Below are 16803 nucleotides of genomic sequence, written 5' to 3' on the forward strand. Positions count from 1 at the left end.
GAGAGACAGGGATACTGAGTAAAGCCTGAAGGCTTCGAATGAATGGCTGTCCAATTAGACCACAAGTGGTAGCTCTGTACAAATGATTCTTACACTTCAGGGGGAAGGACAAATTTGGCAGGATGAGCTTTTATTAAGTCAGCTTTTACTAGAAACTGTTCTCTCAAGATTATAAACACATACTCATATACCCACCCAAACACTGCTATAACAAACCTACACACTTAATTATCACAGCATGAATCGAGGACAGACACATACGCCCATGCATGTGTTGGTACAAAACAGTTTTCTTCTTTGTACTATTTCACTTTTCTCAGAAGACTACTTCTAATGTTAGTCAAGGATTCTTGCACTAAAAACAGCCTCTCCCTAACTCTTGGAATTGTCTGTTTTTGATACTATACCTTCTATAGCTAAATTGTCTCAATGTACTAAGGCAGTCAAGGGTTCAAGACTGGTTAACATGGTCCAGTTAGCCAGTCCTGTTGGAAGATACAGTAACTACACCAATAAAGAAACTACATATTTTTGATATTACATTTATTGTAATATTGACAATGATGATAATACTGATGGATATGACAGAGTGTGATAATCACTTGTCATTTGCAAGATGCCAAAAGCATTGAGTCATAGTAAATCATTATCATAATTCAATTACAAATCCAAAGGATGAAAAAAAAACAAAAAAAAAAAACACTTTCCTTTTTTCCCCACTACGGTCCACTGTCTTTAATATTCTTTAACGCATTAGCAATAGAAATGTTGCTGACTAGTCTCACTCAGCCAAGTAGATTCTGGCTGGAAATTGTAAGAAATTTTGAAATGGCAATAAAACTTTCCCTGGCAACTCTCAGGGTCTTTTGCTTTTGGAACGTCCATATAACCCACTATAGAGCCAGAATCAAGAATCTAAATAACCTTTTCTCATTATCTTGTTGGCACAGTTGAAAAGCCAAGGGGGTAAAGGGAGCAAATGCCAACCCACTAAGATTCCTACATTTTTACAATTAAAAATCAAATAAAATTTGCTTGGATTTGGTGACAGGTTCATCCATGGCAGCCTCCTGTCAATATTTGAGAAAGATGTTAAAGCCAACCTACAGTATTTCAGCACACTTGTTGAGTTGACTGAATGAGAGATGTGATGTCACATACAATCAACTCACATTATTCTGCAGCCTTGCATATTCTTTGCTAAAGGCTGCTACTGCTCTTCAACTTAAAACTTGTTAATACACTAGCTCAAACCAGCCCCAAATTATTATGTTTAGCTTCATTAGGAGTTATGGACTAGTTATCACTACATACTGTACAATACAGTGCAACATAGTATACATTTCTACCTGCTTCATTGTTGCAAATTAAAGACGGTCACATTCTTGGCTCACAATCTTGCAGGCTAATTGACCCTTATTTGTCCCTATATTAGCTCTGCGATAAGGAGAAACCAGGTCAGTCGCCTTTTTTGGAAAGGTCTAGAACAGTAGATGGACCCTAGCCAGGTTTTAAGTGGTGAATTGGGAGAAACCTGGCAGCGGAGTGACCACAGTTGATACGCTAAACACGTTTTGAGTCCTTGTTTATCTGATGTTTGGTTGTCTGTACGTGTGCCAATGTGACAACCTTAAACTGCTCAGTAAGACATAATCAAGGCACGTGCTATCACAGAGACAACACAGCTGGCTCGCTGCAATGTGAAGAGTGTCAATATTGTACATCTTTGTCTAGAGTATAGATGGGTCAGTATAAGGAGTGTCAGAGGACTATGTACAGTAGAAGTAGACAAAATCCTCATTAGAACTCAACTGAAACTTTTGTTTCTGAATTATCATTTGCAGGAAATTGACAAGCAACAAATCGAGACAATGGTAATCACAACTGCCATGCCTTATGTGGCCTCGTAGTTTTCACTTGCACATAGGACTACAAAATAAATGTATATAAATTGAGATTATAAACTGAGATTATATGTAGATTTCAGTATTACATTTAGTTCTACAATTGTTGAATACAAACTTTTCAGTCTGTTCTTTGCATTGATGATGGAGAATCAACTTTATTTTGTGTGATTTGAGTAGCTTATAAAGAAATGATCCTTCCTGTGCCAGCTATCACCACCTTGTTGTTGAATCCCATGTAACACATGCTTGAATCCAGAACTGGATTTTGTCTGAAACAAAAATAATAAAACATAATTTGACATTAACAAGAGGTAAAGTTAGAAATGCACTTACTAAATGGGTTACATATTGCTCAAGGACACAACGATGACAGCCACACACCAAACCCCAAGAAACACCAAGATTGCAACTTTCTTCAAAGACAGTGTGTGGTGGCCCATGAAAATATAAATACCACAAGCTCTAGGTTGTTGCTATGCAGTTGCTAAGGTGTTTCAGCACATAAATTGTCTCAGTACATGCTTACGTATAAATTGGATCCTGTCTGAAACACGATGCTTCTTATATGTGGTGATCTGCCACTCGAATGAAGAGAAAAAGAACACTAGAGATAAACAGCTGAGCTATGACTCATTCCACCATTATAGCAGGAATGAAGGAGAACAGGTCACTTGACAGATATTTATGGATTTTTTTTCTCATCAGCCTGAACGCACTTGTCTGTCAAAAAACAAAGGTGAGGAGAGAGGTAGTGAGACAAAAAGACATAAAAACACAGGAGAAGACACCATTTTTTGCACATCCAACACTTGCTCAGCCTATTTATAAAAGGCGGGTCACTCTGCAGTGAGCAATACTGCAAACAAAACAGACGAATGAGGCATTGCAAGTAGCTGAGAAAGAAAAGGGCAATGTCTTCCAATACCCTATCCATTCCGACATCAAACATCAGCAGAACTTCCACAAGGGTTGTTCTGTATGAAAATGCAAAGAAGACAGAACTAAGTCAAAAAAACAAAACTGAACAAATTTGCTAAAGGACTCACCTGTTTGGGCATGTTGGACCACTCAGCTCATTTAAATTGAAGGTGCATCATATGTAAATCTTATTCCATCTGTAGTGTTTACAAAAGATCTGATTACTAATAGTTTGAAAATAAGGTCATTGTTAATAATTGGCTAGCAACAGCAAGTGGTACAAATAAAAGCTATATGAAATGTTCCATATGCCATTAACCCAAATACATTTGTGAAAAGAAAAATCAAAGGGAAGACTTTGCCTCCTCATTTTAGAAGTCCACCACAGGTTCCACCATCAAAAATATTAATAAGGCATATAACGCTGTTCTCAACCTCCCACTTACTTTAGTGCACAGGCTTGTTTGAGCCGGTGTTTCAGAGTGAATGCAAACCCAGTCGGGGAGAGATTAGCCACATCTGAAGAGCAGCGCGGGGGCGTTAGCTTAGATATGGCTAATCCTGACACCTCTGTTTCTCTCTCCATCTCTCACTCTTTTGCCTCTGAGTCGTGTCTGTTCTTTTCAAATGAGAAGGTCTGAAATTCGGCTCAATGGAACGGTTAAGGCAAGAAGCCAAAAAAAAGCTCAAAGACAGATATGGGAAGTGGGAAAACTAGTGGATACTTTTCCTCCAACTCTGTTAAAAAGAGATGCAAAGCAGTGAGCTGAGGACAGAGAAGATCTGAAATCATTTGCAGGATTCTCATACAGTTAAAAACATGAATAATTCTGCAACAAATCAGAGGTCTATTGTGAGAGGAAGAGATTATGGAAAGATGTCAGTGCTTTTTTCAGAAATGCTTTAACTTTTTGGATTCACATTAAAATATTTTTTTTCTTCCTGTCTTTCTGTGTGTGTGTGTGTGTGTGTTTATTCAAATGAAATGCAATCTTAAGGCACAACGCAATGTTCTAGTAACAGTGTCTACTCAATATGCAGTGTTGCTACAGAGACAGTGCTACTGTAGATACATTCATTGTGCTTGCATACGATGTCTGTGAAAGTCTTGGTTTGGTAATGAACTGTAGTTTTCCAACACTGCACACTGGACTACATCTTCATAAAATAGTATTGCCTATGTGTCTGCACTTAAAGAAACATCTTGCATGCACTGTAAATCAGTAAGCTATAAATGCCACAGTCACAGTTCTTAACAAAAACAGACTATTAACAAGGTTATTTGGGAGTAGTTGGGTCAGTTCCATGTTCAAACTACTTAAGAGTAGTACATCTATCTCTAGCTCATGCCAGAAAAGCCACACTGTGAATCCAGGTCAGGAGTGATTCATTGAGCAACAACAAGAAATGGTAGTGTTCTCGGAGACACAGCATGGGTCATGATGAAACACTTGACACCACTCACTAGGAAGCTAAGGAATGGTAACATAGGATTTTTAACTCTGTATGTCAAGTGAAGAGAATAATCTTAAATGATAGATTCAGTGTCATTTAACTTTTAAAAGATAGCATTGCTGTGTGGTTTCTAAAATGTTACAATTATTTTATTGCTGTGTAGTTTCTATTATGTTGGGTGGGTGCTTGCAAGCCCAAGAAAACAAGTACCTTGATCAAGGGCACAAGTCATGGCTTTTACCTTGTGGAATTGAATCAGCCTTCTGGTTAACGTTGCCCTCAACCACTATCCAACACTGTCCTAAAAACGAGAGAGACAACTGTAATTTACTCTTTGCCAACATTAATGCTTTTATTTACTGTCTGAGTATGTATGGTTATTCAATAAAGTCACTGACCTTTTTGTAATCAAGCCACCAAATGATGTAACGACAAGAGAACTGTAGGGCAATGAGTGACTTTTCTTTAGTTTAGACCTTTCAGAAAGTCAATAAATCCCTCCTGCCCTACCCAAGCCAACTCAGCTGAGGCTGCAGAGACAACAAAGTCGATATGACCATCCCAAAGGGACATATCAATAACTTCCATTACGAAAACTCGGATGAGGTCATCCACATCGGCTGACCCAAATTTTAAACATGAACAAGCAGCTAGGACTAATAGGCATGCTCATTAAAATAAAGACGACAAAGACATTCGAAATCTGATCCTGAAGAAAAGAGATTCCTAGTTTAAATATGCATAAGATAAAGAGGTTTGTTTTCAGAGGGGAGAGAAAGTTGCACCGAAGTGTGGAGACATGCGGTGATTTGATTAGTCCTTGTGTTGACTGATGCAAATAAGGCTCGCTCACACACAGTCACGAACAGCCTGATGACATACAAATGTTACCTCAGAAATTCTAAATATAAGAGCTCATGGATTATCAGAACCAGCACTCTTTATATGACGGCATAAATGTCCACTTATGTTTCAGTCTCTGAACACCAGAAATAATCTTTGTTAAAATGTTTCAGATATTGACATCCATAACCTGCAAACTCAAAACTCCCCAGGCTACAAAAAAAAAAACACACACACACAGACGAAACCTGGTCATTCATCTTTAAGATGAGAAAATGGAAGAATCTGTAATTGCTTTATAAAAAGCACATCTCTGGGAAAAAAAAAATACTTATTTGTAAAGTTAAAGAATTAATGACTTTTATGAAGTATCAAGGAAGAAACAGAGTGAAAAAAATAGAATAAATTGATTTATTGACCATATACCAATTTGAAATCATGTTTATACACAAAAATATTACAGTAAAAAGTTCACAAGCAATTAACACAAGTCTCTCAATAACACAAACACACATGCATGTGTCCCACTTTCTCACACTCGCAAGAAAGTGTTCTCAGTTCTCCTTTGTAATCTTTTGATCTTTCAGGCCTGCAGGTCTGTCATTTTCCTCTTTCTGTAGTTGATAACTAGACTAGAGGCAGTGAGGTGAGAGGACCGGCCCTTTTCCCACAGTTGGAAACTGTTTAGTCCACTCTGGCCTGCCTTAAACAAGCTCCTCTCTAAGCAGTCCAAGCGCTCCACCAGCGCTGATGTGTCTTCATTGTAGGCATTCTGGGACGAGTCCATGGTCCGACGGAAACGACCGATGAATGTCTGATAAGACAGATGGGGACAGTATATAGATTTTAGGATACAGGAACATAGGATACAGTCAGGAACAGTTGCAAAATAAATATCTAGTTTAACAAGCATTATATATGAATAAAAACAGCAGTAGAAGTGATCAAAACAAGTAGACTCCATGACTAAAACTAAAAGACATTTGCTATTTGCAACTTTATAGACATTACAGAAGAATTCAGCCATATCTTGCTCAAAGTTCAAAGCTGTTTGTTTGCATTGAAATAATCAATACACAGTACTAGCTATTTAAAGCCCTAAACTATGCCCTGAATGTTCCCTGATGAAACACTATAGAACTGTACGTCCTCTTCAAACTGGCATATCAGTCTGCCCAGCAACTGGTCAGTTCTAGTAATGATTTTAAACGTACTGCTCCCTCTATTGGTTGAAGTAAGAAACAGAAGATGCATTATTACACATTGCTTAGTTATTTAACTGACATGATTTCAGCATGTGAAGCTGTGTACCCTAACAGCAAGCTAGCTTTCTTCTAACCAACCCATTACTAACAGGTTAAGGTAAATTAAACAACTCATCATATCTTATATGTTTAACATATGATTTAGCTTGAATGTGCATGCTTTTTACAGCCATAATTGTTTATTGTGTGACTACCTATCTAGACATGCTCACCTGGAGGATGGTATTCGCAATCTCTGGGTTTTCTGGGCTGTCAAAATGTAGCAACTGGGAGCCTAAACCATAATAATACGGCCCCATTTTGTACAAGTCTACAACAGAGGGATCTGCCCCGAACACTGTTCTCCAACCCTCACGATACACCTTTGGCAGCTCCATGGACAGAACTCGCCTCTTCCTTTCATACAGACCCTTGGCCAGCCACAGTGGCATCTCCATCTTTGTGCCCTGAAACATTAAAACACAAGTATAAATCAATCACGTACAAAACATGTGCCAAAAGACAGAAGCTGTTTCTCATATGAAGTTAAAATTAAGCACCCATATTATATATATATATATATATATATATATATATATATATATATATATATATATATATATATATATATGTATGTATAGTTAGGGACTTATGTTTAAGGTTCAAAAAGGTGGAAAATTCCAGTAAATTTCAGAAACATTACAGAAGTTTTGGAAACTCTCCAGGAGTTTTGGAAACTCTCCAGGATTTTGGGGAAAATTTCCACCTCTTTGTAACCCTACTTAGCCTATATTTAATGAGTATGCAAAACACTTTCTCTCCATGCAACTCAGACTTTTTCTGATCCAATATCAGTGTTAATATAATTTCTGTCATGATTATTTCCACAGTGCCATTTGTATTTGTAACAGTCTGTGGTGAAGATAACAGTTACGGAAATTAAAATTTGGCTAACAAAAGAACTTGTCCTTTTATCTTCTTAAAGCGAACATCGTAGTTAGCATTTTATAAAACAGACATATTTTCAAAATTTTGCTTAAATTTAGCACAACTTAAGGAATGTACAGCTTGCTTGCAAATAACGACCAAAAAATCCCAGAAGAGATATAAATATGAAAATAAAAAAAGGTAGTAAATGCTTTTATAGCCATTTTAAAAACAAACATGAATGATAAAGCGAGAAAGTTTACCTCTGGTATGTCGCGTGTCTCGCTGGATTTCTCGAGGAACCCGAGTCGCGGGAACGCGCTCTCAGTCCTGCACGGCAGTCGCTCGTGAGAAAGTAAAATATCATCGAGAGAAAAGTAATTCTCCTCCATTCCGATCCCCGGGGGGACAGGCATGTAGGATTGCAATTCCATTTGTATTGTTTATGAGTGAACTGAAAATGAGCAAACAGAGCTAAGAGAAAATAAAGAGGAACAAGTCAAAACAACAGCACCGTCAAAGCAGCATTTGGCGCGCAACTTCAAATGAGAACTAATAGAGCATCGAGCACGAGGAGCATCGAACACAGACGCGAGCAGTCGATAACAGAGCGATTGAAGACAGACAGCAACTCATATCCTCTTTGATTTACAGCACACTTATACTTTATAAAATACCAGCTCAGTATACATGCTTAGTAAAAAAAAAAAAAAAAAGTATATATATATATATATATATATATATATATATATATATATATATATATATATATATATATATATATATTAGAACATGTTAAAATCGTTTTAATTCTTTTTAGAAAAAAAATAAAACGATTACAAAAAAGTGATTAAATTAGCATAATACTTTGTTTCTGCATTATGTTTGTGTAGACAATATACTGATCACTATTTCTTTCATGTGCATTTATCACGTTGGCCATCAGATGACGCTATTTCTTTACTTTACAAACGAAACCATCTGTAATTGCAATGATTACTGCCTGTCAGTTAGAACTGGATATCATACTCATCTAAACATAACAATAGTTTGCCAGTGGCCTGTCATTAAACAGACTTATAATTAAAACATCTCATTAGTATGTTGTAAAATCAAAAAGGTGTTTACAGCACAATATAAGCAGACACTTAATGAAACTTTAAGTTCTTGTATTGTAAAAAGTCAGTTTCTGTTCTTAAACAGAATCAGAATCAGAATGAGCTTTATTGCCAGGTATGTTTAGACATATGAGGAATTAGTTTCGTAGTGCAACAGAATGACAGCGACAGAACAAAAAACACATAATAAAAGAAAAAAAAAATACAAAAAATAATAAAAATAAAGGTGTCCATTAATATATTATCTCTAACTGCACTGCCACACAGTTGTGTGCTTTTCATCTGCATATAAATGCTATAATATTCTCAAATCCACTTTGATTTACAGCATACATATATGAAAAATAAGTTCATGAAGAAGCAATAACAGGTCACTGTCTTCTTTTAAAGAGAAAATACAGTATTGCAGTTATAAAGGTCACAGCCAAATTTTCAGAACAGATTCACTACTCTGTTTTATTCAATTTATTTTTGGACATAAATTATGGTTTTATTTATGTGCTCATATCCTAAGATTACCCATAATTTATATTCTCAAAATAGTCTTCAGTGTGACATTGCTCAATGCCCTGAACACACTTCAACTAAAATGTTGTTTTGTGAGATAGGCAGGCAGTAGTAAATAATATAATAATCATGTACTTGATGCTTATTTTAAAAAGCCTCAGGGGGAAAAAAGTAATAATTAACATCACTGTCTATGGTTGTTATGGACCTGGTTACAAGATTGTGTCTCTTAAAAAATGTAAAAAGGTTTTATGCAATGCACACTATGATATTAATGATGCAGTCCATACATAATTTATGAATCCCAAAAAATAAATAAAGCTTAATATATTGATTTACTGCATGCGATGAATAGAAATACAGCAGATGTGTTGTCTTACTGAGTTTATTTGAATGTATTGAATATTATTTGATTGTATATTGCAATTATCTTTCAGCATGCCTTATATGTTTGTGTATGTGTGTGTGTGTGTGTGTGTGTGTGTTTAATTTTTCCTGTTTTTATGTGTTTTAATTAATCATCAAGGTACAAAAATAGTCATGCCAGTAAAGTACTTTGAATTAAATTTTGCACATACTGTATCAGTTTGTGATTTTCTGTCAATAACTGTCAAATGCCCTGAGATTTCATGGCTTGCTTACAGAACACACTCGCACTTTTGGCCCCATTATGGAGATGAAAGTGGTTATGGTCATTTTTCTCAACTCAAGCATCTATTAGGCCTCCGAATGGATTGCTGCAAATGAAAACATGAGGAGTAGGCTACCTAAATTAAATCATGTCTGCCTTCTCTGTGTTAACTTCGTTATGGTAATGTTACTGGGTCACATCTCTGTCCTCCTTTAACACCAGATCACCACGCGGCTGTTGGAGGCGAGACGATGTCTGCGTGGAAAAAAAGAAAAGACACTTCTTAATAATTGATCGTTTGGGCTAGGTATTGTAAATCCATGCTCGCGTTTACAGCACATCTCGCCACTGTTGATCCGCGTATGCGCAGTAAGCTCCTCTATTGTCTCTCAGCAGCAGCAGCAGCAGCACACGCTCAATCGATCTCCAGGCAGACGGAGGGAGGACCAGCGGACCTCTGGACCGATACACTGGACGGGCATCATGGCTGATGTATTTTCAGTCAGTCCTCTCTGAATAAGAGAGCGCTTTTGCATTCAAAGTACTGCGGATGTGTTGTTGCGCCTGGTGATTTTGGACAGGCTGTCCTGTCAGTTGCTTATAAGCGGAGAACGTGTTGCGTTTTTGCTCGCGCGAACGGCTTTATTTCCACCCCCTTGTTCCCTAAGGTGATTATTGAGACTTTAGGTCCATGATTCGACCAGGAACATGTGCTGTCGCGTCTGCGAGACACAGCTGTTTTAGTCAGACTTGACAGCCGCGGATTTCAGCGCTTGTTTTGGTCTCTTGTTTGAAGGAGGCTCGAGAAGCGCCGCAGGGCGATCCGTGACACCCTTTCCGCGACACCCCCACCCATTTTTAGCGGATACTTTTGGATGGGGGGCAAGCAGAGTACGGCGGGGCGGCCCCGGGGAGCTTTTCCCGGTGTCTCGACGGATGACAGCGCGGTGCCACCTTCGGCCCACTTCGGACACTACCGGCCAGGTGGCACGATGGGACTGCGCAGCCGCTCGGTGAGCTCCGTGGCGGGGATGGGCATAGATCATAGCGCCACGGTGCCCTTCGGGTTTTACAACCCCAGAGGAACAGACTCGGACAGAGCTGGAGGGGGGTCTGTCCCGGATCCTGCTCATAACGGTAATGGATACCAAGAAACGGGCGGCGGGCACCACACGGACGGTATGCTTTACCTGGGACCCCGGGCGTCGTTGGCAGACACTTTGCCCCTGCACATTGCGCCCCGATGGTTTAGCCCCAATAGCGGTAAGTGATAACTCAAACTCCGCATAAACAGGGCGCAGTGGCACAAAGCTATATCGATGCCGCCACATGTAGCACGGAATATCACTTGAGGGCACGCTGCTGCTCCAGTTTTCGCGCCGGCGGGAGGGGGAATGCGCACGAGACCTGTCTGACCAACGGCTGGCACGAATCGACGTTATTAAGCCAGGTTGCCAAATCTTACTGGGACAATTAGCCTATGATTACACAGGGAGGGGGACTCATGGTTATCATCCGCTTAGCTCGAACCACAATATGTCTCTGTGACTGGGTTTTATAAGTAGGGATTTAGCTTCTTTACAGTGACTCGAATCTTTTGAATCACTTCACTTAAAAGATCCGTTTGCTGGTTTGTTAAGCGATTATTTTTTTGTGCTTGCGAGCAAGTCACTGTATCAATTATTGAACTATTTGTTAAAAAAAAACATTCATTTTGATCTCCATTTACACAGCTCCAAAAGAGTTGCATTGAGTACATTACTTTAAACACGGATGGTTATAAGTCAACATATTCATAGATCATCTGCACCTTTCTCTTGTGAGAGGACAATATTAACTTGCTTGACAAGCTAAGCGATCAGTAAGTTTATCAGCGTAAATAAACATAATAGATGCCTGGTTGATCTTTCACGACCCATTGAGTTCATTCACATTGAAATGTCTCATTCTATGTTGCTCAGAGTCTAGTTTCAACCAATAAAATGGTCAATCACAACCAGTTTTCGGTGACAGTGATTTTGACAAGTACAACATGTTCCTGGATCAACATCCTTGTTGATCCTGGAACAACATCCCAATTAGGCAATCAGAATTGAGGGATAACTTTTCAGGAAATATCTGTTTTAGGTTTAAAATCAGGGTCAGGTGCTTCTTTGTTAATCAGCTATCATTTCCCTCTGATTGTAGGAATAAATTATGGGTAGGGTTAGGTTTAGGGGTAGAGATTGGGTTTAGTCGATATTTTTGGACAGTAATGTTGATCCTGGAACATGTCTTACTTGGCAAAATCACGGCGAGCACCAGTATTGGAAAGCTACATATTCATGCTATATCAGTCCTCTCAGACAGTCCCTTGCCTCTAAATGAAGAGACAGAAATATGAGTCAGCACATGGAAGAGAACAAGAAAGATTCATTCCCGACTAAAACACCACTGCGAGGCTTGTCGAGGCCTGAGCCGCAGCGCTCTGATGTCTTCCAGCCTCAGTCTCTCGGTGCTCGTTAAGCAACCCCCAAATGTGGCCTCCAGAGGAAATCTGCCAGATGTAAACAATTTGACTCCATTTTCCCTTAAAGGTTATGCCACTGACACCAAATGAGATTTCCCTCATTTTCAGGGAACGTAGCTCATGTTAACAGGTGATGCGTTCAGCCATGAATGTCATGGTGTGTGATTTGGCTTCTAAACAGTGATCAGCCACAGGTTGCCAGGTTGCTACTGTGAGTTAATGAATGTCACAGTGAACACAAGCGATGTCAGGTGCCTTTCTGAAGGGTGGGGCTCAGGGATCATGAGGGGAAATGGTTCTTGGAAAAGTACTGCCTGTTCCCCTGTGTTTGAAAGTAAGACTCAGTAAATACAGTAGGTATATTCTCATGTCAAACACTTAATGAAATGGGAATGACTCATCTGAAATGCAGACTTACCCACTCATATCAGCCCAGTTTACCTATAATTTAAAGCTGCATAAATGTGAAAACATTTACTCTGCCATTTTTATTTTCCTCTTTTAAACAGATAGTAATCTTTAGTAATCTTTTACTCGCCCTCGTGTTGTTCCAAACCTGTATGGATTTCTTTCTTCCATGGAACACAAAAACAGATATTTTGCAAATTATTGTGATTTTCTGTCCATATAGTGCAAAAACAAAATCATTCTTCAAAAAAAACCTTCTTTGGTATTCCACAGAAAAAAATAAGTACTGTATTGTAACAGTTGGATTTGTTAAACATTCATTCTTTACTTTATTTTGTAATAAAATGGTCCTTTACAACCAGTATCCCCAAAAGCTACATATTTGTTCTATATCAGTCCTTTAAGAAAGAAATCTGTTGGTTTGAGCATCCTTACTAGCAGCAGAAACATTAGCTCAACCAATCTGTTTGGCTGGCCAATGGCAGATGGAGGGAGTGTTCAGGAAACCTGTTTGACACTCATTATTTTTGCAGTTCGGTTCAGCCGTTGACACAGAAACTTCACCTTTAAAAATCAACTGCTATGGTTTACAGTTTTGCTGTTAGACTATTTCAGGGGGAAAAAAAAACCTTTAACTGTATAGATTTGATAAGCTGTAAGCTTATATTATCTGTAGAGCTATCGACCCCTTCAGGCTCTACAAGACATGAATGAGCCTGGATTCAATCAGTGTCTTACAAGTAAATTCTGTTTATTCTTACTAGGCAAACAGAAGTTTTGTTTACATGAGTGGCCGGCCTACTTGCAACACATTGTAGACAGCTTTAAGCCTATCGCTTTATTCATCTCCTTTTTCAAACTTCGTGATATTTACAGTAACTGAATTACCACTGACCATCTTTGGTGAGGTGGAGTCAGCTTTCTTTCTTTCTTTCTTTTTTTCTTTCTTTCTTTTTTCTTTCTTTCATTAAATATTTATTTGCAATTATTGTTATGGACATCCAAGTGAATGGATTACTAAAAAATGAACAAATATGTAGGGAAGGGACTGGGTTCAATCAACTGGTTGTGGAGCCAGATCTGTAAGAAAAGAGTGATATTTATGCAGACTAAATAATTAGGGAAGTCTCTTTTCTTATAAATAGATTTAGGTAAGGGTTTAATTCTGACTTTAAATAGAAAATATAGATCAAGTCAGTGAAACAAATAATATGTATCTGAAAAAGAGAGTTTTGCCAATTGTGGAGAACTCACAGATTCTGGGTGGTAGCTACTCTTACAAAATATATTGGAAATATACTGAAAAAATATAATGCAATATTAAATACATTTCTATTTATTGGAAACAATTGGTTACATTTTTCAATATACTGCAATATGTTTATTGTCCATTTATAACTATATATTGATATACATATAAAAATAGCCTACATATAAACTTTAGCAATGAAGAATCTGCACTTCATTTTTACATGTAATAGCTTTATTAAAAAAAAATTATTAAGAATTTAATCCTTGGTTTTACATAAAACGGATATTTTCTTGGCACACTTTGGGCCCTTACAGAGCCATATAGAGAGAGAGTTACGACAACGGAAGTTCGAAATGTTTGGTTGTCACGTGATTCGTGTAGACTTCAAATAGTTCCAGGAAGTGCATTGGCGGCCATTCAAACTAATAGAGTAGAGTGACAGAACTGCGATTTCTGGTAATAAGGAGTCAATAAATGCATTTATTTTATATATTTATACAACACACCGACATATGTATGTAGCATGAGTATGTAGTTACAGCAATGTTGTTTATAAAATATCAAATCGGGGAATATTTGAGGATGTGTTCAAGTACCGTTATTTTAAAAACGTATTTCATGCTAACGTTAAGTTGTATAAACACGGGTTGCTGTTGCCTTTTTACGTTACATATTGTCCTTTTATTCCACTGATCTCATGTTAACTAATGTCATATTGATGACTTTCAGGTAGAACAGAGACTGGCTGGTGACAGGTGATTTTCAGTTTGCACCGCACTATGGGTCAATTAACTGTTAGCAGCAGTAATTAGCATGTTAAATAAATGTAAAATTAAGCTTACTGTTTATATTTCTTACAATTACATATAGTAATATAATTATGGATTATAAATAATATATCTATTATATCTAGTATAATTCTTACAATACTTATTCATGTACACAATATATTCAGGTTTAAAACAACTTAAGCATACTCGTATATAAACATGTACACTGCCATTCAAAAGTAATGATTCTGAAAATTCAGGTTGGCATCACAGGAGTATATTACATTTTAAAATAGAAAACAGTTATTTTAAATTGTAATTATATATTACGAGATTACTTTGTATTTTTATTCAAATAAATACAATTAACTGTTTACAGCAATTCATGAATACATTTCTAATAAATTGAATAGCATGCCAAGCATTTTGTATGTGTCCTTTCTTTCATTTTGTCCTTGCATAGTATCCACCATGGTTTGCTGTGCTGCGTGGGGATGCTCCACTTGGTCAGAGGAAGGTGTGCGAATGTATGTCTTCCCAGCTGACATAGAAAGGAGAAAATAATGGTTGGCTCAAGTCAGCAGGAGCAATCTAAATATAAATAAAAATTACAACAACAAAAAATTGTTAGGTAATTATACTTAAATTTGTTTGCACTTTTTTACATTGAAAATGATTTACTAGAAATAAGGAACAAGCAAAGCCTTGCAAAACCCAGGGAGCTGAGACTCAGGGTGAGACATTGCAGGGAGTCATCAGTGTTACCTATAACTGTGCATTTAACCACCATGTGATATGTACAGTATGTGGGTAGACAAAAAAAAGTTGTCTGTGGAAACTAAACTGAAGTCACTCTGCAGGCAAATTGAGGCAAAGCAATTTGTCATGACCAAAAAATTCAAGAGTAGGCTGAGACCAGATGCTATTCCCAGAATCTTTGTACATCGTCCTGTGGTCAAAAAGAGGAGGGCCCTGCTCCACGATGCACCCCTAGACCTGTGAACATGCAAGAAATGGCTGCTGATTACAGCTATGTTATTTCAGGTGATTCATGTATAATATGTACAAACTCGTACTAGTTGAAGTAATGTGATATTTTCAATATTTAAAATTAGCAATACCATGTATTCTGCCTCTATCAGTTTCAAAGCTAAAGAAGAAGGAAAAAAGAGTGAGGACACTCAGAGAAGGTAAAGTGACAGTTAAGAAAAAGGACATGGCTAGAGAGGAGAGACAGGGACAGGTGACACTGCCCAGTCAACCAGCAGCAAGTCAGTCAGCAGCCAGTCAGCATTCCAGTGAACCATCAACCAGTTACCTGGGTCTATTAAAAAAATTAAAGAGACAAGAAAAAAAATATCAAACAATGCAAAGGCAGCACTAAGAAAAATAAAGATCATCACTGATGCTCCATCCCAGAACAGTCCAGTGGCACCACTAATCCACCCCACCAGCACCCACAGTATGTTACTTTTATACACTAACAAGTTTAAGTATATAATACAGTATTATTATATAATATAGACAGGTAATAGTCAATGAATCACAATGACTAAAAACACTCCACCCATGTTTTTGCAAACTCGATTCACTCTAAATTTATATCAATAGGGTGTATTTTATTATTAAGAAATTTAATACGTGTAATAAGGAACAAACGTTATAACCTCATTTTTACCACTTCCACTCACCGCTGTCACACGTTATATTGAACTAACGTAATAGGCTATGTAAGGTTAGCTAACTTTCCCCACCCTGCAAAAAAATATGTTTATACTCCTTTTTTTCTAATTCCAAACACGATGGATTAAACTGAATTAAGAGAACAGATTTTACAATCAATCGGGTGTTCGTTACTAACTTTATTCAGTTCCAGTCCTAGCCTAATCTGTTAGTTATCTGATAACATCCCTTAAATCTACTCATTTAATGAGTAATACTCTACTAGAAGGTTTTAACTTACAATTTATTGTTATTTAGATGTACTGGTAATATACAATCGTATATTTTAACGTCTTACCTTTTAAAAGTGTGTCGCAAACGGTTTGTTCTGCTGCATCTCTACGGCGCGGCATCGGTTTGCCTTTTACTTCCGGGAACTATTTAGAGGCTCCACGAGCCGCCATTGCTGTAAAAAAAGCGTTCCATTGGAGTCAATGGAGTTGTCGCAACTCTCACTCTATATGGCTCTGGGCCCTTAGTACCAACTGAGCATCTTCTAAATACCAAGCCTACCTGAGTATTGTTGCTGACCATGTCGATCCCTTTATGACTATAGTGTACCCATTTTCTGATGGCTACTTCCAGCAGGAAT

General features: G+C 37.7%; 2 protein-coding genes across 2 annotated transcripts in view; one reads left to right on the forward strand and one right to left on the reverse strand.

Moving 5' to 3' along the window:
• Positions 1-5520: 5520 nt before the first annotated feature.
• gins3 (GINS complex subunit 3) lies at positions 5521-7872 on the reverse strand. The gene is made up of 3 exons (XM_052597105.1): positions 7558-7872; positions 6601-6834; positions 5521-5937 (listed from the first exon to the last, which is right to left on the reverse strand). The coding sequence occupies exons 1-3, from the start codon at positions 7726-7728 to the stop codon at positions 5707-5709; spliced, it is 636 nt and encodes a 211-aa protein (XP_052453065.1). The 5' UTR covers positions 7729-7872; the 3' UTR covers positions 5521-5706.
• Positions 7873-9909: 2037 nt separating this feature from the next.
• The window catches only part of znrf1 (zinc and ring finger 1), a 30122-nt gene continuing 23228 nt past the window's right edge, over positions 9910-16803 (forward strand). Inside the window, exon 1 of the mRNA XM_052597817.1 lies at positions 9910-10813. Coding sequence (XP_052453777.1) covers positions 10426-10813 — 388 coding nt within the window. The 5' untranslated portion in view covers positions 9910-10425. The remainder of the gene's footprint in view (positions 10814-16803) is intronic.

The sequence above is a fragment of the Carassius gibelio genome, chromosome B25 (genome assembly GCF_023724105.1).
Source record: "Carassius gibelio isolate Cgi1373 ecotype wild population from Czech Republic chromosome B25, carGib1.2-hapl.c, whole genome shotgun sequence".
Taxonomy (NCBI): Eukaryota; Metazoa; Chordata; class Actinopteri; order Cypriniformes; family Cyprinidae; genus Carassius; species Carassius gibelio.

Coding starts and splice junctions, on each gene's coding strand:
- gins3 (XM_052597105.1), bottom strand. CDS start 7,728: ATGGAATTGCAATCCTACATGCCTGTCCCCCCGGGGATCGGAATGGAG. Junction 6,835..7,557: donor AGACACGCGACATACCAGAG/GTAAACTTTCTC, acceptor TTAATGTTTCAG/GGCACAAAGATGGAGATGCC. Junction 5,938..6,600: donor TTGCGAATACCATCCTCCAG/GTGAGCATGTCT, acceptor CTGTCTTATCAG/ACATTCATCGGTCGTTTCCG.